The sequence below is a fragment of the Vanacampus margaritifer genome, chromosome 12, assembly GCF_051991255.1.
Source record: "Vanacampus margaritifer isolate UIUO_Vmar chromosome 12, RoL_Vmar_1.0, whole genome shotgun sequence".
In the NCBI taxonomy this organism is placed as follows: Eukaryota; Metazoa; Chordata; class Actinopteri; order Syngnathiformes; family Syngnathidae; genus Vanacampus; species Vanacampus margaritifer.
Window position 1 is genome coordinate 1,335,620 of NC_135443.1, and position 17,139 is coordinate 1,352,758.

General features: G+C 39.5%; 2 protein-coding genes across 4 annotated transcripts in view; both read right to left on the reverse strand.

Moving 5' to 3' along the window:
* Positions 1-20: 20 nt before the first annotated feature.
* On the reverse strand, positions 21-12,214 carry pdxkb (pyridoxal (pyridoxine, vitamin B6) kinase b). The gene is made up of 11 exons (XM_077581382.1): positions 11,795-12,214; positions 8,335-8,389; positions 7,254-7,358; positions 7,092-7,175; positions 6,858-6,892; positions 6,706-6,791; positions 5,496-5,541; positions 5,315-5,426; positions 5,111-5,247; positions 4,328-4,394; positions 21-4,168 (listed from the first exon to the last, which is right to left on the reverse strand). Exons 1-11 carry the CDS (start codon positions 11,873-11,875, stop codon positions 4,053-4,055), a joined length of 924 nt encoding a protein of 307 aa, XP_077437508.1. The 5' UTR covers positions 11,876-12,214; the 3' UTR covers positions 21-4,052.
* Positions 12,215-14,078: 1,864 nt separating this feature from the next.
* itsn1 (intersectin 1 (SH3 domain protein)) overlaps positions 14,079-17,139 on the reverse strand; it is a 32,598-nt gene continuing 29,537 nt past the window's right edge. For all 3 annotated transcript variants that reach the window (XM_077581301.1, XM_077581302.1, XM_077581300.1), the window contains 2 exons: positions 16,140-16,248; positions 14,079-15,413 (listed from right to left, as the gene is read on the reverse strand). In XM_077581301.1, the coding sequence (XP_077437427.1) occupies positions 15,265-15,413; positions 16,140-16,248 (258 nt within the window). In that variant the 3' untranslated portion in view covers positions 14,079-15,264. The remainder of the gene's footprint in view (positions 15,414-16,139; positions 16,249-17,139) is intronic.

Below are 17,139 nucleotides of genomic sequence, written 5' to 3' on the forward strand. Positions count from 1 at the left end.
CATCACATTACAAGAGGAAATAAATACACGTGTTTATTTTTATTTTATAATTAGTCATTTTGTCTTTATTGCATTAGAACATACATTTGTCATATATATCTATGTATATATATTTATACTTTATAAATGTGAATTTGTACACTACAATCTTGTATTGTAACATGTTAGAAAAGACTGCAAAAACATAGCACTAAAAACAGTTACCAAACAATGATTAATACATTTATCTTCTTGTTTTTGGCCACCAAGAACTTAACAAGTTGGCAGAGGTGACGCTGTCCATGTCAGAACCGAGCACATTTAATGTCGCCACACATCATTTAAGACAAATAAAAACATTGACCAGTTGCTTACTGCGCCTCGGCAACTAACATATTCTGTGCTTCACATGATTTCTTTTATATTTTTTCTGGTTTTAATGTTGAACACCAATCACACACTGCTAGGAAATTACATCTACTAAAAGTGCTTCATTTGGCACTATTTTTGTTTTTTCCACGCAATTTAAAGATGAGGCGATATGTTGATCAAATATCGATATAAACATCTGTCTCGTAAATCATTTGTGCTTATTTGGGAAAGAAATATGAAATTAAGATATCACATTTGAGTCGGCGGTATTGGAAAGCAGCTGACAGGAAGTACCTAAATGAAATTGAGGAGGATAGCAAACACACAAACGCACATCGGCAGGCTAATTGAACTGTAAGCGGCTGTACAAGTCGAGGGAGAGCAAGAGGTGATGTGAGGCATCCAAACACTCCAGTAACATCCAACAACGATTGTCCTCTTCAACACATCCCACTCAAGGTTCACATGCCTCATAGCGTCATTGCCCAAGTCATCCTAAAAATCGTTTTCGATTCTCAGTCCTAAAACTAAAAGAGAATGTAAAGAAATGAACTGCTTTTATAAGGTGTCATTTCTGTAGTATTTGTGAGTTGTGTTTGACGGTTCGTCCTGTTCAAGAAATAGAAGTGCATCAGTGACTGCGGCTCTCCTTGCCCACATGCCAGGCAGGCAGGGCATAAGTTCAACGTGACTTTTTTTTTTTTTCACTTCACATATCTGAAACTCAAGTAACCTCAAATTGATGGCTTACAACCCAAAGTGAAAAAAAACCAATCTGACCAAGCAACAACTTGTAACTTGAAAAATGTACAAGTTGCGACACTCATAAGCGAAGGTAGCACGATAATAGAAATTACCGTAGTTTTCTTTCCAGATAACATGAAAATAAGTGTGTTTTTCTTTTAATCAATTAATTGGCCAACCCTTACTCAACAACGTTACTTGGGCATGCATCAACCATGTCGCTCTATGTGCCAAGCTGACCGGTGAAGGCAAACGTCCGCTCATAGACTCGGTTGCGTCCAAAGTTTCTCCCTGTTCACCAAAGTGCTTGTTTACTCAAATTGTAAGGAGATTTCACGTGCTCCTTTGTTCTCATTTGGCAACATTTACAGTAAATTTCTTCATTTTTGTCAGCTTTATCATCACTCACTCACACACAAAACCCTGTGACCATTCATAAATATAAATACACACACACACACACACAGCTTCTGAAAAGACACAACAGGTAACATTTGGACCAATCAACACGGCCGCCTGCTTGGCCAGCAGGAAGCTAAGACACTGTAGTCAAAAAGACACACGAGCTAAATGAAGCTAGACGCTAATATACGTAGCTCAAATATGTGTGAAGCAGAGCTAAAAGCAGCTTGATGATTGCTACGTATGATGATTAACGAGTCACCGCACGATTACCAGTACAAAGTTAGCACAAATATTCGAAAATTGAAAGGGACAGAATGCACTGAGCGCCGACCGGCTCCATACATTTATTTGTCTATAATCTTGTTGCTAAGTGCAGTTAGCTCGTTTCTTAGCACCTACTAAAACACCGTATTTCCTCAAATATCGGCTGTGAGATATTTGCTAAACTGCAACCTGGCAGAGGCAACATTTATAGCAGAAACCACATTAGTTTGCCGTGACAGATCATCAGGAAATTATCCTTTTTCGCAAACAGTGGAACCTTGTTTTCGTACAATTTGGTTTTCAATGAATTTTACTTGAATAAAAGTTAAGTGTGTTCAATGTTCATTTATCCACATGGTATTTTCTGTATGTAAAACATTTGTTATTTTTCTATCCAAAATGTTGTTTGTTTATTTATATTTTGGGTTCATGGAGTCCGGATTAATTGTGTTTACATTATTTCCTATGGGAAATGTTTCTTGGGTTTTCGTATGATTTGGTTTTAGTCCAGAACAGATTCAACACCAAATCCTAGATTCCTCTGTATTTGGTATTTTGGTATGACAGTTATTTCTCAATTACAAATAATGTAAATAATGTCTTTGTTCATCACAATGACAAAGAGTGACAGGCAGAATAATTGAATGTTAGATGGCAGAAGGTCCAGTTAGCCAGTCAACAGTAGCCGCCCGCATATTTGCGGTTGGCTAGTCACAAATTCATATATTTGCTTTTTTTTTTTTTTTAGCTATTCTAAATTCTGCTGATTGCAGCAGATTCTTAAATACCCCAAAATATTACAAGGTGGCGCCAAAGACCAGTTACGAATCGGTGTCAAAGAAGTATGTTGAACAACGAATTTAACAAAAAAAAACTGTGCACCTTGCACAGTGCTGCACTTTTGGTTAGCAACAGTTCAAACTCAATGGTTAACTCTTGTCAAAATCGTGTGAGAGCAACAGCGCACAGCCTCTATTGGAGGGAATACGGTATTACAGAAAAGGAGACATCCTACTTAAAACTATCAAATACGGTCAACAAAAACAAAAAAATTGCTTCACGACATCGTTGTCATTTTGAAACATGTCATCCATTTTGGGGAAGACACATTGGAATGTTTCACGCCAGCTCGCAAGATGGCGTCTGTTTTCAAATTGTGACATCAAGACATTTACGTTACTAGTACAACTTCAAATATACCATTATTACATTATTGCATTATTTTTTTTTCCCATCCTCACATCACCTCTTATTAGGACGGTGGATACACTAATGCCGGTGTAATATTTTTAGGCTTTGGCCTTTCAGCCCCAATTTTTTTCTTTTTTTTATGACATGATTTTCACAATCATGTTGGAAATAATAAAATGGCATTTGGTGAAGGTGTAACGAGGGCAAATATGCAGTGTTCTCAGCTGTTGAAGTTACTTCACAGTAAATTAGTGGGCTACACTCGTACCGATAATCGGACCACATTTTTAAAAGTCAGCAAAGGCCTGATTGTCGGATGTCTTCTAAAGAGAATCCTGAGTGATTTTCTGATGAGAGATTTTTCCGTACCTGTTTTACTTGGAAAACCATCATAAATGTTGAACGTGTTGCTGCTTCCAGGTCAGTCTTTGCACTAGCACAGAAATCTGGTTTAGGGGTAGGATACTCACCATTACCGGTGGCGTTATCGTTATGTGTATGATGTGTTGTTTATCTCGAGTAGACCGCAGTGAAAACACACTTGTCTGGTCTCTTGCGTTCTAAAAATGAGTCAAGATGTTACAAATGAATATGGGTGAACCTCCTTTAAAATTCAGCTAAATTAGTAACGTAAACTATTTAAGTACTTGAGTAAATGTACGGATGTATTTGATAAGTTGACTCACGTAGTGTGTGTGTGTGTGTGTGTGTGTAGTTGAGTAGCACATGATGGTCAAATAGACAATTCAGCTATCATACAGATGCTCCAATACAGTTATAGTACAACATCTATACATCAACTATACATTGTGCGTTTTTTTTCCTTTGTGGTCTTTTCAGGGGGAGGTTTGGTTACTATTACATCAACTGCTAAAAGACGTGACGTGTGGAAGTGGAGCCACAGATAAACAATTTCAGATCACACAGAGAGCATCTTACGTTCCTGTTTTTTGCTGGGCAGCACCTTCTGTTGTCGATCTGCGGCTCCGCGTGGAGGCTAAAAAGGGTCCGAGGACCGAAGGGGTGGATGCGTTACAAAATGACCTTTGACAGAGTGACGGGAGGCTGACGGGAGGCTGGCGGGAGGCTGGCGGTCGTTACGATATGACGGTGGCCTCCGTCACGATGGCGGGGTCTTCTATGTCCGCTTTGCTCTGGACCATCCGCAGCTCCAGCTGGGGCGGGCTGGGCCTCCGACCGGGACCTGCTAGTTCTGATCAGAGAAAGAAAGAGAAGACATTCAAGACTTTGGTAGAAGATTTTTTTTTTTAAATCAATGCACTTAAATATGGATCAATTATACGTGGATTTTCACGCTGCGCAAACCAGCCGCAAGTGTGCGCCACCTAGTGGTGGAAAAGGTTTTCCTTACCATGAGCATACGATATGGTCCTCTGGATGACGTGATGCATCACTGAAAATGTTTTCTCACAAGCCGTCTGATTGTCACGAGGGTGGACAGAGATGACATACATATTAAAGTCTTATGGAAAAAGACTATTCAAAAGTATTGGGACACCTTGAGAAAGTGAAAAGTGAAGAAATGGGGAGTTTGCAGACATAAGATTTCTCTCTCTGTCTCTCTCTGGGCCACAGCCACTGACTGGTTAATTCACTGATTAACTCATTCACTGCCATCGATTTTTACTGAAGCAACCCTCTTTGCTCCCGGCTGTTTTACTGGATTTTGACTGATTTTGCAAGGCCCACAGAATATTGTGTTCTATTGCTATACAAACATGAAAAGAAAGATTAGAGTCTCTTCTTTCATCAGGAAAAAAAAAGTACATTTCTGTCCGTTTCTGTTTTGCAGCAATTAGCATTAGAATATAGCCAAGTTTCATCATCATTCACAAATCCATTTAAAACACTGGGAAAAAAGTTATTTGCAACATGGCCCTGGTTGGTCTCTTAAACTACCTGCTGGCTGTTTTTGTAAAAACTGCAATTGCTTCAACCATTCTGTTCAGTTCAGAGGCTGCATCAAAGCCTTCTTTATGCTCGACCATAAAAAAAAAAAACATAAAAAAATGTATAAATACGTCTTTGGGAGCATGGTAATATTTAATAGAACATATTTATACGTTCTTGGGAGTAAATGATTTTAGCGCAATGTCCCAATACTTTTGTCCTCACTAGAGTGGGGCGGAAGTACCTTGAGGTCATTTGGGTAGTGGTGCGTCCACGCCAGCAGCATTGCAGCAAACAAGTCGCCGGTCCCGACGAAGACGGCGTCCACTTTGGGAACTTCTATTCTGACCCTCTGCGTCGTCCTGCTGCCGTCGGGACGAACTGGAGGCGGAACACGTATTTGTCAAACACGGTTGAAAAATACAAATAAACGTGATGTGACACCCACCGTGACGCTGGCTGCCCAGCGACACCAGGAAGCGATCGCCCAGTCTGGAGGGCAGATCCGAGGAGGTGATGACCACCGTGTCGGGGCCCATGGCGTGCAGCAGGTCCATCACCTGCACACCAAACGGACACTTACAAAATGGGTTTGTTCAAAAGGACAGAAGGGTTGTGAAGTTTCTCACCTCCACGGCATCTTTCTCTGTGCTGATGTTCTTCCCCGTCAACAGTCTAAAACAAGCACGGCAACAATTAGTAGCAGGGGGAGCTCAATCATTTGGAATGGCATCACTTGTAATTGGAAAACTGGGAAAGGAAAAATTGAAAACCAGATACACAGGTGGCTATTTTTGGATATTATTATTATTGTTTTTTTAAAATAATTTTGATGATTAAAAATTTGATGTGTTTGGACAAAATCAGGCTTAAAATTCAGATATTCAAGTGCCTCAAAAATTGACAAAGTTAAAGCAATTTCAATGTTGCCAGGTTTAAAGGAGTCACTTGCTTTTTGAAATTCTGTAAATTCACTTTTTTTCAATTCAACTTTAATGAGAGCACTTCAAAAACCATAACAAATGAAATGATGAAGAAATTATAATAACAAAATCATAAATAAACAAAATATTATTTTCTAATACAAATCCTTTTTAACTCTTTGACTGCCAGACGTTTTCAGAAACGGGTTGTCCCCAGTGCCAGCCGATTTTAAGCATTTTGACTGATCTTTCAAGGTCCATAGAAAATTATGTGTTTGGACTATGTAAACACACATACTACCAAATTAAAGATTGGACTCTCATCTTTAATCAGAAAAAAAAAGTTTGTTTCTACCTTATTCCGTTTTTGAGTAATCAACAATAGAAAATGGTTAGTTTCACCTCTGTTTTGAAAAAAAAAAACCCGTCTTTTAACGTCTTTGGCACTCCTCCGTAGGATTTTACTAAACGTTATTTAACGTTTTTGGCAGTCAAAGAGTTAAAAACTGTAAAAGCAGTCGGTGACATGTAAACACTGTTACAGCACATCCGCTGTTTTCAATTTTCACTGTTTTTGTTTTTTTATCACATTGAGATTAAATACATTTTTAATGATACCTCTACTTCTTTTTTTCTGCATATTTGGGATAATTCTTGATGTTTCATGCAGTGATGTGAGAATCATAACTTCTGCAGGCTTTTTGCATGCATAAAAGTCAAACACTAGGTGGCGCAGTTTCACATGACAACATCCGCCACAGTGGAGCACAAGTTTAAAATGTCATCCATTACAAACTACTGATTTTCTTTTTAAATTGTATGCAGACGTAAATATTGTTTTTTCACCTTAAATGAATGCAAACATCCTTGGACCCAATCATGACTGATAACTAAATGAGTGATAAATAAAACTCACTCCGCCTCAAACTGGTTGGGAGTGATGATGTCAGCAACAGGAACCACCTTGTTCTTGTACACCGGATACAGATTCTGAGGGACGTACTGTAAAGACACAAAGTGTGAGAAGATGAAGACAAGAAGACACAGGCGCTCGCACTCGCAACCCACCATGGAGCCGTGGTCACCCAGCACCGGGTCGCACACTGCAACGACAAAAATACACAATTCACATCCACAAAGAGCATTGTTGTTGATTCTCACAATGTGGAACAAGTACCACAAGTGCTACATAAGCTCCCTCTAGTGGTAGCTGCAGGAAGTGCATGTAAGTTGTATTCGACTTTGAAGTTGAAAACATTGTTTTTTAATGTGCGACTTTGATCGAAAGTCTTCACTACTCACCGTACACCAAGTTAGGATTGGCTCTCTTCAGCTCCTGAACAATATCCACCACCATCTCCAGGAAGGACGTGTCCCTGGTGTACCCTGAACACAATTGTCACACACGCGCAATTTCTACAAACGTGTAACAAAGGTGCTGGTCGCGCACGTGCACGCACACACCTGTGAGAACGTAATCATACTGGTGCACGTTGTTGAGCTTGATGCCTTCGTAAAGAACGTGAAGCTCGTCGGCCGTCAGCACTTGACCCTTCCAGTGGGAATAACCTGACCCCAGGAGGACGAGGAGGAGCTTATTATTATTATTATTATTATTATTCTTAGGCGCCACACATTGGCTCCTTCAACGTACGCTCACACTGGTGTCACATCAAGTAGGCAACATCATCATTTCTTCTTTCAAATCATATAATATAAAAATGCTAAATTTATCATAATTAGCAGTGTCAGGTGACGACATTTTTAATCGTAATTAATCGCATGTAATACATGCTGATATACACAAAAAGACGTGGAGGAACACACAAACAGGGACAAACACACACACACACACACACACACACACACACACACACATTAAGGGGGGCACCAAAAAGGACAACGAGATAAATGTGTGACTTTAAATAGCTGTGTATTGACTGGTGTGTGTGCGTGTGCGTGCCCGAGTGCACGTCTGTCTGCTGCAGGCTGATGTCGCAGCTCCAGGTGAGTCACAGGCGGGTCACGTGTTTTTTTTTTGGGGGGGGTTCTGTTGCCAGGCAACACGGCAGGAAAGCCGGAGGGGCTGAGAAGGGACGTGAGCAGCGGGAGCAGCCGCGCCTGCATGTGTGCGTCCACGTGTGTGTGTGTGCGTATGAGATGACGTCATCACTCGCTGCTGTCGCAACTGACGACGTCATTTTCCGGGAGCTCCTCGTCTCCGTCTGCTGATTCTATTCAGCCCCCTCCCTTCACGATGGGCGGTTTGCGCCACAGCTGCCTTCAATTTGCAGCAATGCTAATTCATCAAATCAACGGGATAACCGGAAACGAACGGATGGATTTTTAACCTCAAATTCATCAATGAATTTTAATTAGCATCATTTGATGAAGATGCCAAATTCCTTCTCAAGATGATCTGAAAAATTACCCGTGGCAATTGCGCAAGTTCAAGCTGTTGAATATTTATGACGGCAAAGCCAACACGGAATTGGACCTGGAATCCATCGCGATGTGAAACCAAGTATGTTGAAAGTGTTCTGACCTGTGTGGTTGGAGAACTGCACAGAGTTGATGGAGTCCACCTCAAAGCCCAAAACCTGCAAAGAGACAAACACACAAACAAGGTCACAAGCAGGAAGGATTTGTTTTTAGGAAAAAAGCCTCACATTTGAATAAAACCTGCAACAAAGACGTTGTTGACTCGATGACGGAGTTGTAAAAAAGTCAAAGGAAAGACTGGTTGGTTCTGTGACCTTCGTCTCCGTCCGCGTCGCTCGCCACTTTGTTTGCATTGTAAAGCGCGCGAAGGTCTTCTGTGCGTTTCGAACGCACAAAACGATCAGCAATCTTCTCAGTGCATGACGTGTCAAATGTACAAAAGTCTTGAAAATGCTTTCATTTGACGTTTTTTTTGTTCCTCCTTCCCTCAGAGTTAACTTGCATTCTTGGATCCTCGGTTATTTCCATCCTCGCTTGGCTGAAACATACGTTTTTTTTTTTTGCTCAACTTTTTTTTGTCCGGCCAGCCAACTTGAAAGTCCGCAGGTCAAATATGACCAGCGGACTGAAACAAATATTTTCTTCTACAGTATGTTTCATGTGACGCCAATGTTTAAATCAGTTACAAGCAAGGCCGGCAATGGTTTAGCTGTTAAACGACACTCATGTAATGAATAATTAGATGCATGTCGGGATTTTTTTAATCTTATTTTAAAAAGAAAAATACAACAGTTGTGATAACTGTATGCAACATACTCATGTTTATCTTAAGATAAATGACTTCATTACTGATTATTATCATAATGTGTATAAGTATAGTTGTTGATGCCAAATAGATAAGCACATCTAAAAGTGGCTCTCTATCTTAACTGCTGCTATTTCTGAAAGCTACAAAACTCAAGACACTTGAGAAGATGAGCGCTGACTAGTGATGTCACTAGGGAGGAATCCCACGGCAGCCAATCAGAGGCCTCCAACCTCGCACGCCGCTTCTGTCCTGACAGGAAGCGACAGGGGGCGCCCCGCACGCTCGTCACCATCCTCGATGCCAATTAGGACTCCCGAGGTGCTCCCAGTTTACAGAATCATTCATGCGTTTGTGCGATAAGAGCAGCAATTTGCACAAGTCATGCAAGTGACTGGATAACCCTGTCGAGGTTTTTGCCGTAGCCCTTACATGCTGCCAGTAAAATCCGTCATTCGTCACATTTTCAGCAAGTGAAAACAGCACTGACACGGACGGCCTCACCAAAAGTGGAAAAAAAAAAAACCAGCAGCTGGAGGTTAGAAAGAAAACAAAACGCTAAAAAGCAGCTTCTTTTACATGCCGCGTAAAAAGGTCTTCTGTTATATAGAGCAGCTAATGGCTTCTGTGCTTATCCCCATATAAAAAGACTATTATTTGCGCATTAGCAAGCCCAAAGAGAATCAATCAGACGTAACAAGTGGAAGGCGCTCTCGCGGGCCGAGGTCGAACACGCCGCAACTTCCTCATCGTCCGCTGCAGGCGCCGACAGGGACAAAAATAGATGAAGGATGTGGAGGGCCATCCAGCATCATCGCCACCATCCTCATCATCATCATCATCATCATCATCATCATCATCATCATCATCATCCAAGCAAAGCAGCCACCACCTCCCGTTACAGTCACACTGTCAACAGCAGAAATCTTAACGGGCTTAAAGTCTTTGGGTTTTACAAAAAGCATTTTTCCACAGCATTCTGTTTGACATGTAGTAAATAGGATGGCGATTTCAACCATCTGCAGGTTGGCACGTTTGTGTGCCACGACTGAGAGTTACTTTGAGTATGTGCTCCCTCTCAGATGCTCCAGTTAAGGTGAGCAAGAGCAAGCGTGCCACGGGAAATGATACAATTTCACCTAATTGGTCTGAAATGATGTTTATTTACATCAATAATCTCTTGAGGCGCAACAATTAATCGCCTGATCAACAACTAATCGATTGTCAAAATAATTGGCTAATTTGATAATCAATTTAATTGTTTAAAGCCATTCTTTAATCCTATATATTTCACACTTTCAACAATCAATAGTAAATATTCGCCAATTTCTGCCACGCTTCATGAAAGCAGGCTGATTATCTTTGTGTCGAATAAGACCTTTGCAAACATCTGCTTGTACTGTACTTTCAAAAACAATGATCGACACTTTAGCTGATTTTCTGACTATGGTAAGAGGAACCGAATCATTCATAATGAATTTATGTTTGCATTTTTTGCACACTCAATTCTATATAATGTTTTTGAATAAAGGGATAGAAATATATATATATATTTTAAATTAGATTCATCGATTAATGGAAAACTTTAATTTAAAGACAGATTCATTATTTACTAAAATAATTGTTAGTTGTAGCCCTAATCTCACCGCCATATATAATCTTTGGAAAAATAAATAAATAAATAAAATAGGAATGACAAGAAAAAAATCAATTGATAAAAATGCAAATTCTGGTTCGGTTTTGTTGGTCTGGGTTTCAGGGAAATCAAGTTGTTGTTGTTTTTTGCAAAGAAAAAACGGCCTTTCTTGGAGAAGGAAGGTTTTAGTGTGATATCGGCAATAAAAAATCTAGTCCAAAAATGCCTTCAAATTCAAGTACAACAGTAAAAACGTGATTATTTGTCAACATATCAACTCTACCCTTTTGTTTCGTTTGCTACTTGGGGGGGATCCCTTCTCTGATTGGCTGACAAGTAATAAGCTCACCCTGGTCAAAATCATCAGGAGTTCTCAAGTGTCAAATTTGTTCTGTTTGTATTTGATTGTTCTGGTCCATTACGTCGTGTGACTCGTGTGGGAAATTTGCTCCAGGTGAAACAGTATGGGTGGATTCAGCATCTTGCCCAAAGTCAGCCGCCTGGGACAGACTCAAGTTCACCCGAGTCCCCCAACGAGAACAAGACCATAGAAAATATCTGAAATTGTACAGATTCTGAGCAACCTGGATATCAGCTGCATCCTGTAATGGACTGTTTGACCTTAACAGGTTCCCACTAACTACCTGGGCCTCGTGTAAACATATTTCGTCCTGTCGCCCCCCAAAAAAGAGGCGGTGATCTATTTCCTATAACGACTAAGACACTTTGTTCAGTCAGGTTTCAATGTCAGACCCACAAGGTTTGCCTCAATGACAACATCCAAATGAAGGTGGTGCTGAGTCGTGACTCGTCATGAGTGACAGCTAGAAGGAAGATGAAACAACATTTTGGAGGCTTTCATTCCCAGGATGACAAACTCAAACGGACACTAATGAAAAACAAAACCTAGCGACAATTAAAGCACGTCACGACTCGTTTGTTGGCAAACATAATAATAAACTTTGATTTCACGACGTGAAATGAGAGGGCATTTTAAAAGGGAGGGTAAAAATAAATAAATAAAAAGGAGCATCACACATGAAATGTCAGTCAAGGTCCCCCTCGTCACATCATGGATGCGAGGAGGGAAGGGAAGCTTTGCTCGGCTCGCTTGGTTTCTACCTGCAGCGGGAAAGAGGCGCTCTTGTTGCCCACATATCCCCGGACGACGTGGCTCTGGATGGACAGAACGCGGCACTCCATGGCGGCTCCCGGTGGTCAGCCGAGGAGGACAGACGCAGGCGGACGCTCGCTCGCTCGCTTCACCACATAACAACACGAAAGAGACAATTTTGAGTCCCCGACAGCCCGGCGCGCGCCCACTAGAGATTTAGCTTAATGTTAGCTTAATGGCTAACCGGAGGTGTGTCACGCGCACGTATGACGGAGGAGAGCGCGCGCGCGGGTGTATGGCAATTAAACCCCCGTCCTGGCGGAGACGTCTTATTTATTTAACCGTTTCTAAAAGTTATCCTTCAGGACTTAATCCTATCAGGAAATTAAATCTCCCCGCTCACGCGAAACCACTTAAAAGCACTCAAAATGAGGCAGTTCTTATGCCAATGCTGTTGGTGGCGCTGTTTGCGCCGCTACCACACCAATACTGTGATTTAAAAAGTAGAAGAAGGCGTAAAGCGTGTGTTGTGTTGTGTTCATACGCCAAAGCAGAACTTGAAACGTTATAGAAAAGCAAATATTTGCGCGGAGAGGACCGAGTAAATGTATAAGTGGGCTTGAAGACAAACGACGGCAACTATTACCTGTTGGTAACGTGTACGTTGGTGTCACGACATCTAGTACAGTACTGTAGTAGTCAAGTGACTCCCAACAGTCAAAGTCAGCAACTGTTAATTCGGCATGACAAAATAAGTAGACAATGACATCAGTCATGTGGTCACGTCGTTCACATAAATTAACAGTAAGGGCAATTTATAACAACAGTAAAATTATTATTTGCATGCATTAACTCGACATAGGGAGATTGCCGGGAGAAACATCAAATTAAATCAATACAAATATGATTCAACACATTTATTTTCTTTCTTTATTAAACATCCAATTTATCCAATATCCAATTCAAACTGAGCACACAAACCAGAACGGTGCTGTCAAACAAGACACAAGAAAAAGAAAACACACAAAAACAAACAAAAAACGTAAGGGCAGACGGTAGTGTTTTGAACAGGCGAACTGCTTGGCCACCTAAAATCCAATGGTGTCATCAGCGAATGGGGCATTAATGGACATCTGGGTCATTCAAAAATCCAATTATTTGTCATCTGGGCTTGAAAGCTGAAAAAGACGAGCGTTTTCGCCTTAAAACCACAACTTACCTGTCCTCTGTTTAATATTTTATTTAGGACTGACTATTATTGTAGGTTGAAAGTAAGCCAAGATAAAAGAAGACCACTGGATTGCTTCGTGATTGTGACACATTCAAGAGTCGTGACAGAAGATTTGGCAACTCGCTTATAAAACACAGCAAGCAGCGGTGGAGGATGTGGAAAAAAACCCGGCTGCATATAAATGACAAATATAGCACAGCAATGCCGCAGAGTCGTGATTAGAAGACTAACAAGTACAGTACATGTCTCCAACTCCACCTGCTGTTATATTAGAGAACTAAAGGCTGCTCGTATGTCCATATGAAGAATCTTCACACGATCATTCTCTTGTTCAACAACCAAGGGACAGAGTTTTAAAACATGACAATCGAATATCACAATTATCAAAGTTTGATTTTAAAAGCGTTCTGCTTAATATTTTTTTTTTATGTACACTATTATCAGCAAAACCTAAGGTTTATGGTGTTAATAAAACACTAAGCTAATGCGCAAATTACACAAATTTTTGTCCTTGATAAATGAGACTGGCATTCAACAATACATCAGAAATATTTTAGTAGTCAAAGTCTCTAAAAGGAATGATACAGGTTACCACCAGAAACCTAAAAATATATATTTTAAAGGCACTCACGCTCTTTCCTCTAAACATTTTTTAACAAAAGTAAATAATCGTCAGGGGTACATTTTTCAAAGTGAATTAAGTAATCCTCATGTTTGTTTGTTTTTGGAACAAAATAACTATAAAAGTACCGGAAAATGAATTATAGTTACATGAAAAAAATAATGGGTAAAAATATGGAGAAAAAATGTTCCTCATTGTTTAAAAAAAAAAATAAAATAAAGAAAGTAAACTGACTTCCTTCATGGGTAAAAATGGCGTGTTTATTATTATTATTATTTAAAGAAAGCAAGTATATGAATTATCAAGGGGTTCTTCTAAAGGTCAATAAGTACATAAATCATCATGGGTATAAAATTGAAAAACACAGCAACAGTAAATGAATTCCCTTGATATGAACCATGTGAGCATGCGGGCTGAATTACAACACAATCAGCCGACATGTTGGTCCAACTGAAGTTTATTTTGAACTTTATTAACATTGAAAAGACAACAAGGAACGTACAACTTCATCTACAGCGACGTCCGTCTTCTATCGTCCATTAGCGGTCATATATTAACTCTTCAGTCTCTCAGTAGTATTTCTACAGCAGCCTGGAAGGCGGACAGTATAAACGGTTCATTAGCTTACTTTTAGTACAGTGTGAGGAGGAACGAGGGGGTCTGGAGAGGAAAATACAGGCTTTAAGACATTTTTTCTCATCGTGAAGACACACACACACACACACACACACACACACAACTGGCTCACCCACGTCTGATTGGACAGTGGCTGGACACTAAAGTAACCATTGATGGTTTACAGAATCGTACAGTGCACAACATTCATCTTTGACATAACTGCAGTTCACTTTTGTGTGTTCGTATGTATGTGTGTGTGTGTGTGTGAGTTCTCAGCAGCAACCTCAGGACAAAAAACATGTTGGATTTAAATGAAACAGCAGCAGCCTTTGCAAAAACAAGTGAATTAATTATTCTCATGGTTAAAAAAAAATGGAGAAAAAAGTTAAAGACCCTTTATGAGTGAAAATAAGAAAAAAGATATTAATCATCCATATAAAAAAATAAAACAAGTTAATATCCTTGCGGTTGGCCAAAAAACTAAAATGATACAAAATGAGAGGAAAAAATGATAACAGTAAATTAACTATCCTCATCGGTACGAAAAACAATAAATTGATTATCCTCAACAGTCGACTTCTTCTGATGCTAACTATTTAGCGCTGTTAGCATCTTCTGTTCAGCCTGTACACTTAACACGCGCACACACACGTGAGAGATTGTCACTGGAGTGAGTATCTGAGGGAGTAAACAGTTAAATCGGATGTCACCTTGGATTAGCCGTTAGCAACAAGCTAACACTTTCGGAGAACAGCTTTTTCTGAAAGCAGCGCACAAAAAAACACAACTTTGCTGTTGTGGCTTTCAAGTCCTTTCTGCTTGTCAAAAGACCTTTTTTTTTTGATCAAAGTGAAGTTTTGCAAGCAAGCTGCCTCGTGGTCCAACTTACCAGCTGACGATTCAACTTCTTCTACTGGTCAGTCAATAAATAACAAGAATAAGAATAAAGTCTCTCTCGTCCAGTTGTGTCCAGTCGTTCCTGATAATAACAAACCCGATGCGTGCTTTCAGGGCTCCTCGAAGAGCTGGAGGTCCAGCCTGACCACAATCTCACCGGTGGGAACTTCGTGGAGCAGCAAGCGCTTGGTGATTGGTCCCTTGGAGCCCTGGTCCTTCTTGATCTCCGCCAATCGGATCTCTGTCCTGCCCAGGAAGTCTGAAAGGGGGAAGAATAAGAAGAGAGGGAGACATCTGTTTAGTTCTCGATAGACCGTGACTTGAGCTGGAAAGTTGGACAACAGATATGTCAGGAAAAGCCTCCTAGAACACCTCTATTTGGGATTAACCATAGGCTGCTACAGTGGTGGCAGGTGTGTATGCTGACTCCCGTTTGGCATGAGTGTGAATGTGATTGGTTCATTTTTAACAGTTTTAAGAGGGGTGTGCAGGCTTTTGCAACCACACTGTTTATTTTGATTCCCCCCCCCCCCCAATAGAGTTTTACATTATGGGGGATAAAAAAATCATCATGGTTGCCTTTTTTTACACCACAAAAAACAGACATTTTAACAGGGGTGTGTAGACTTTTTATATCCTGATTATTTGTCACTCCCAGTTGAAGTTTACTCTAAAATTGAGACAAAAAAACAAAATACACATTTAAACAGGCAAATGTTAACCAAACCATATGATTTAGTCTATAAAAGTCTGCTAGCTTAATGCTAACAAATAATGGGAAGTGCCATAAACTGGTTAACAGAAATGAGTTGTGGAGTTACAGTCATTTTAAAATCAAACAACTGCTTCTTTAACTTGCCTGTACAGTGTGTAGCAGTTTGCTAAAAAATGCACAACGTATCGAGACTACAAACAAGAAAGCACAATAAAGTTGAGGCTCCTCGTTTTGTATCACTTGCGTCAGATAAGAAACACGTGGACTGACCATCCGGTGAGAACTGGTCCCGTTCAAACACGGTAACGCACAGGACGTCCTGCTCCAGGTCCTTGATGAAAAACTGGCAGTTGGAGTTCCACTTGGGATTCAGCGTGTCCTGCGACCAAACAAAACACGTTTAGCAAAATAAACAATGGAAGCGGACCTCCGCCAAGGCTCGAAGTGCAAAGAAGGAGCTCAAGTTTTGTTCAAATCCAGGATTTTTAATATTTGTTTTAATATATAAATAATATTTTGATTTTTTTTTTAATCATACATACATACATATATATTTACCGATATACTTCTTATACATACATAAAAATATATTATACATATCACCCACCATCGCTTAAAATTTTTTTAATTTAAAAAAAATTAATCATACTAAAAAAAAATATATATATAAAAAATAAAAATAAAAATAAATAAATAAATCAATTATCCCCAGGGGTAGGGCTGCTTGATTATTAAGAAAATATTAATCACGATTATATTGGCAATAATTGAAATCACGATTAGGACGATCATTTATTTTTTGGTACAAAACAAGAAAATGTTTGAACATAAAAAATATTAAGACAAATAAAGTATTCAAGTTCCTTTTGGATGAAACAAAATGTATTACACTTATTATTTTAAAATAAAAAGGTGCAAATGTGTCATTTTAAACGCTCTAACAACTCAAAATTAGTATTGATCTTTTTTTTGTCATGATTATGCTGATTTTGTAAATGTGGAGTGTAATAATTGAAATTGTAATTGAATTTCGATTAATTGCACAGCTCTACCCAGGGAGTTAAAAAAAAAAGACAACTTAAGTAAATTAATCATCTTCATGGGTAAAAAAATAATAATAAAGTAGATTCATTATAATTGGCAAATGTAAATACAGTAAATAAATCCTAATGAGTTAAGGACTTCTTTTTTTTTAAGTAAATCAAATATCCTCATGGTTAAAAGAAAACAAAAGTCAATTAATTATCCATATGGGTTAAAAAAAAAAAAA

Excerpts from the sequence above, each read along its gene's own strand:
- pdxkb (XM_077581382.1), bottom strand. The coding sequence starts at position 11,875 with ATGGAGTGCCGCGTTCTGTCCATCCAGAGCCACGTCGTCCGGGGATAT. Across the intron at positions 6,893-7,091 it reads CAATCCTAACTTGGTGTACG|TGTGCGACCCGGTGCTGGGT; the intron begins GTGAGTAGTGAA and ends TTGTCGTTGCAG. Across the intron at positions 6,792-6,857 it reads TGGGTGACCACGGCTCCATG|TACGTCCCTCAGAATCTGTA; the intron begins GTGGGTTGCGAG and ends GTGTCTTTACAG.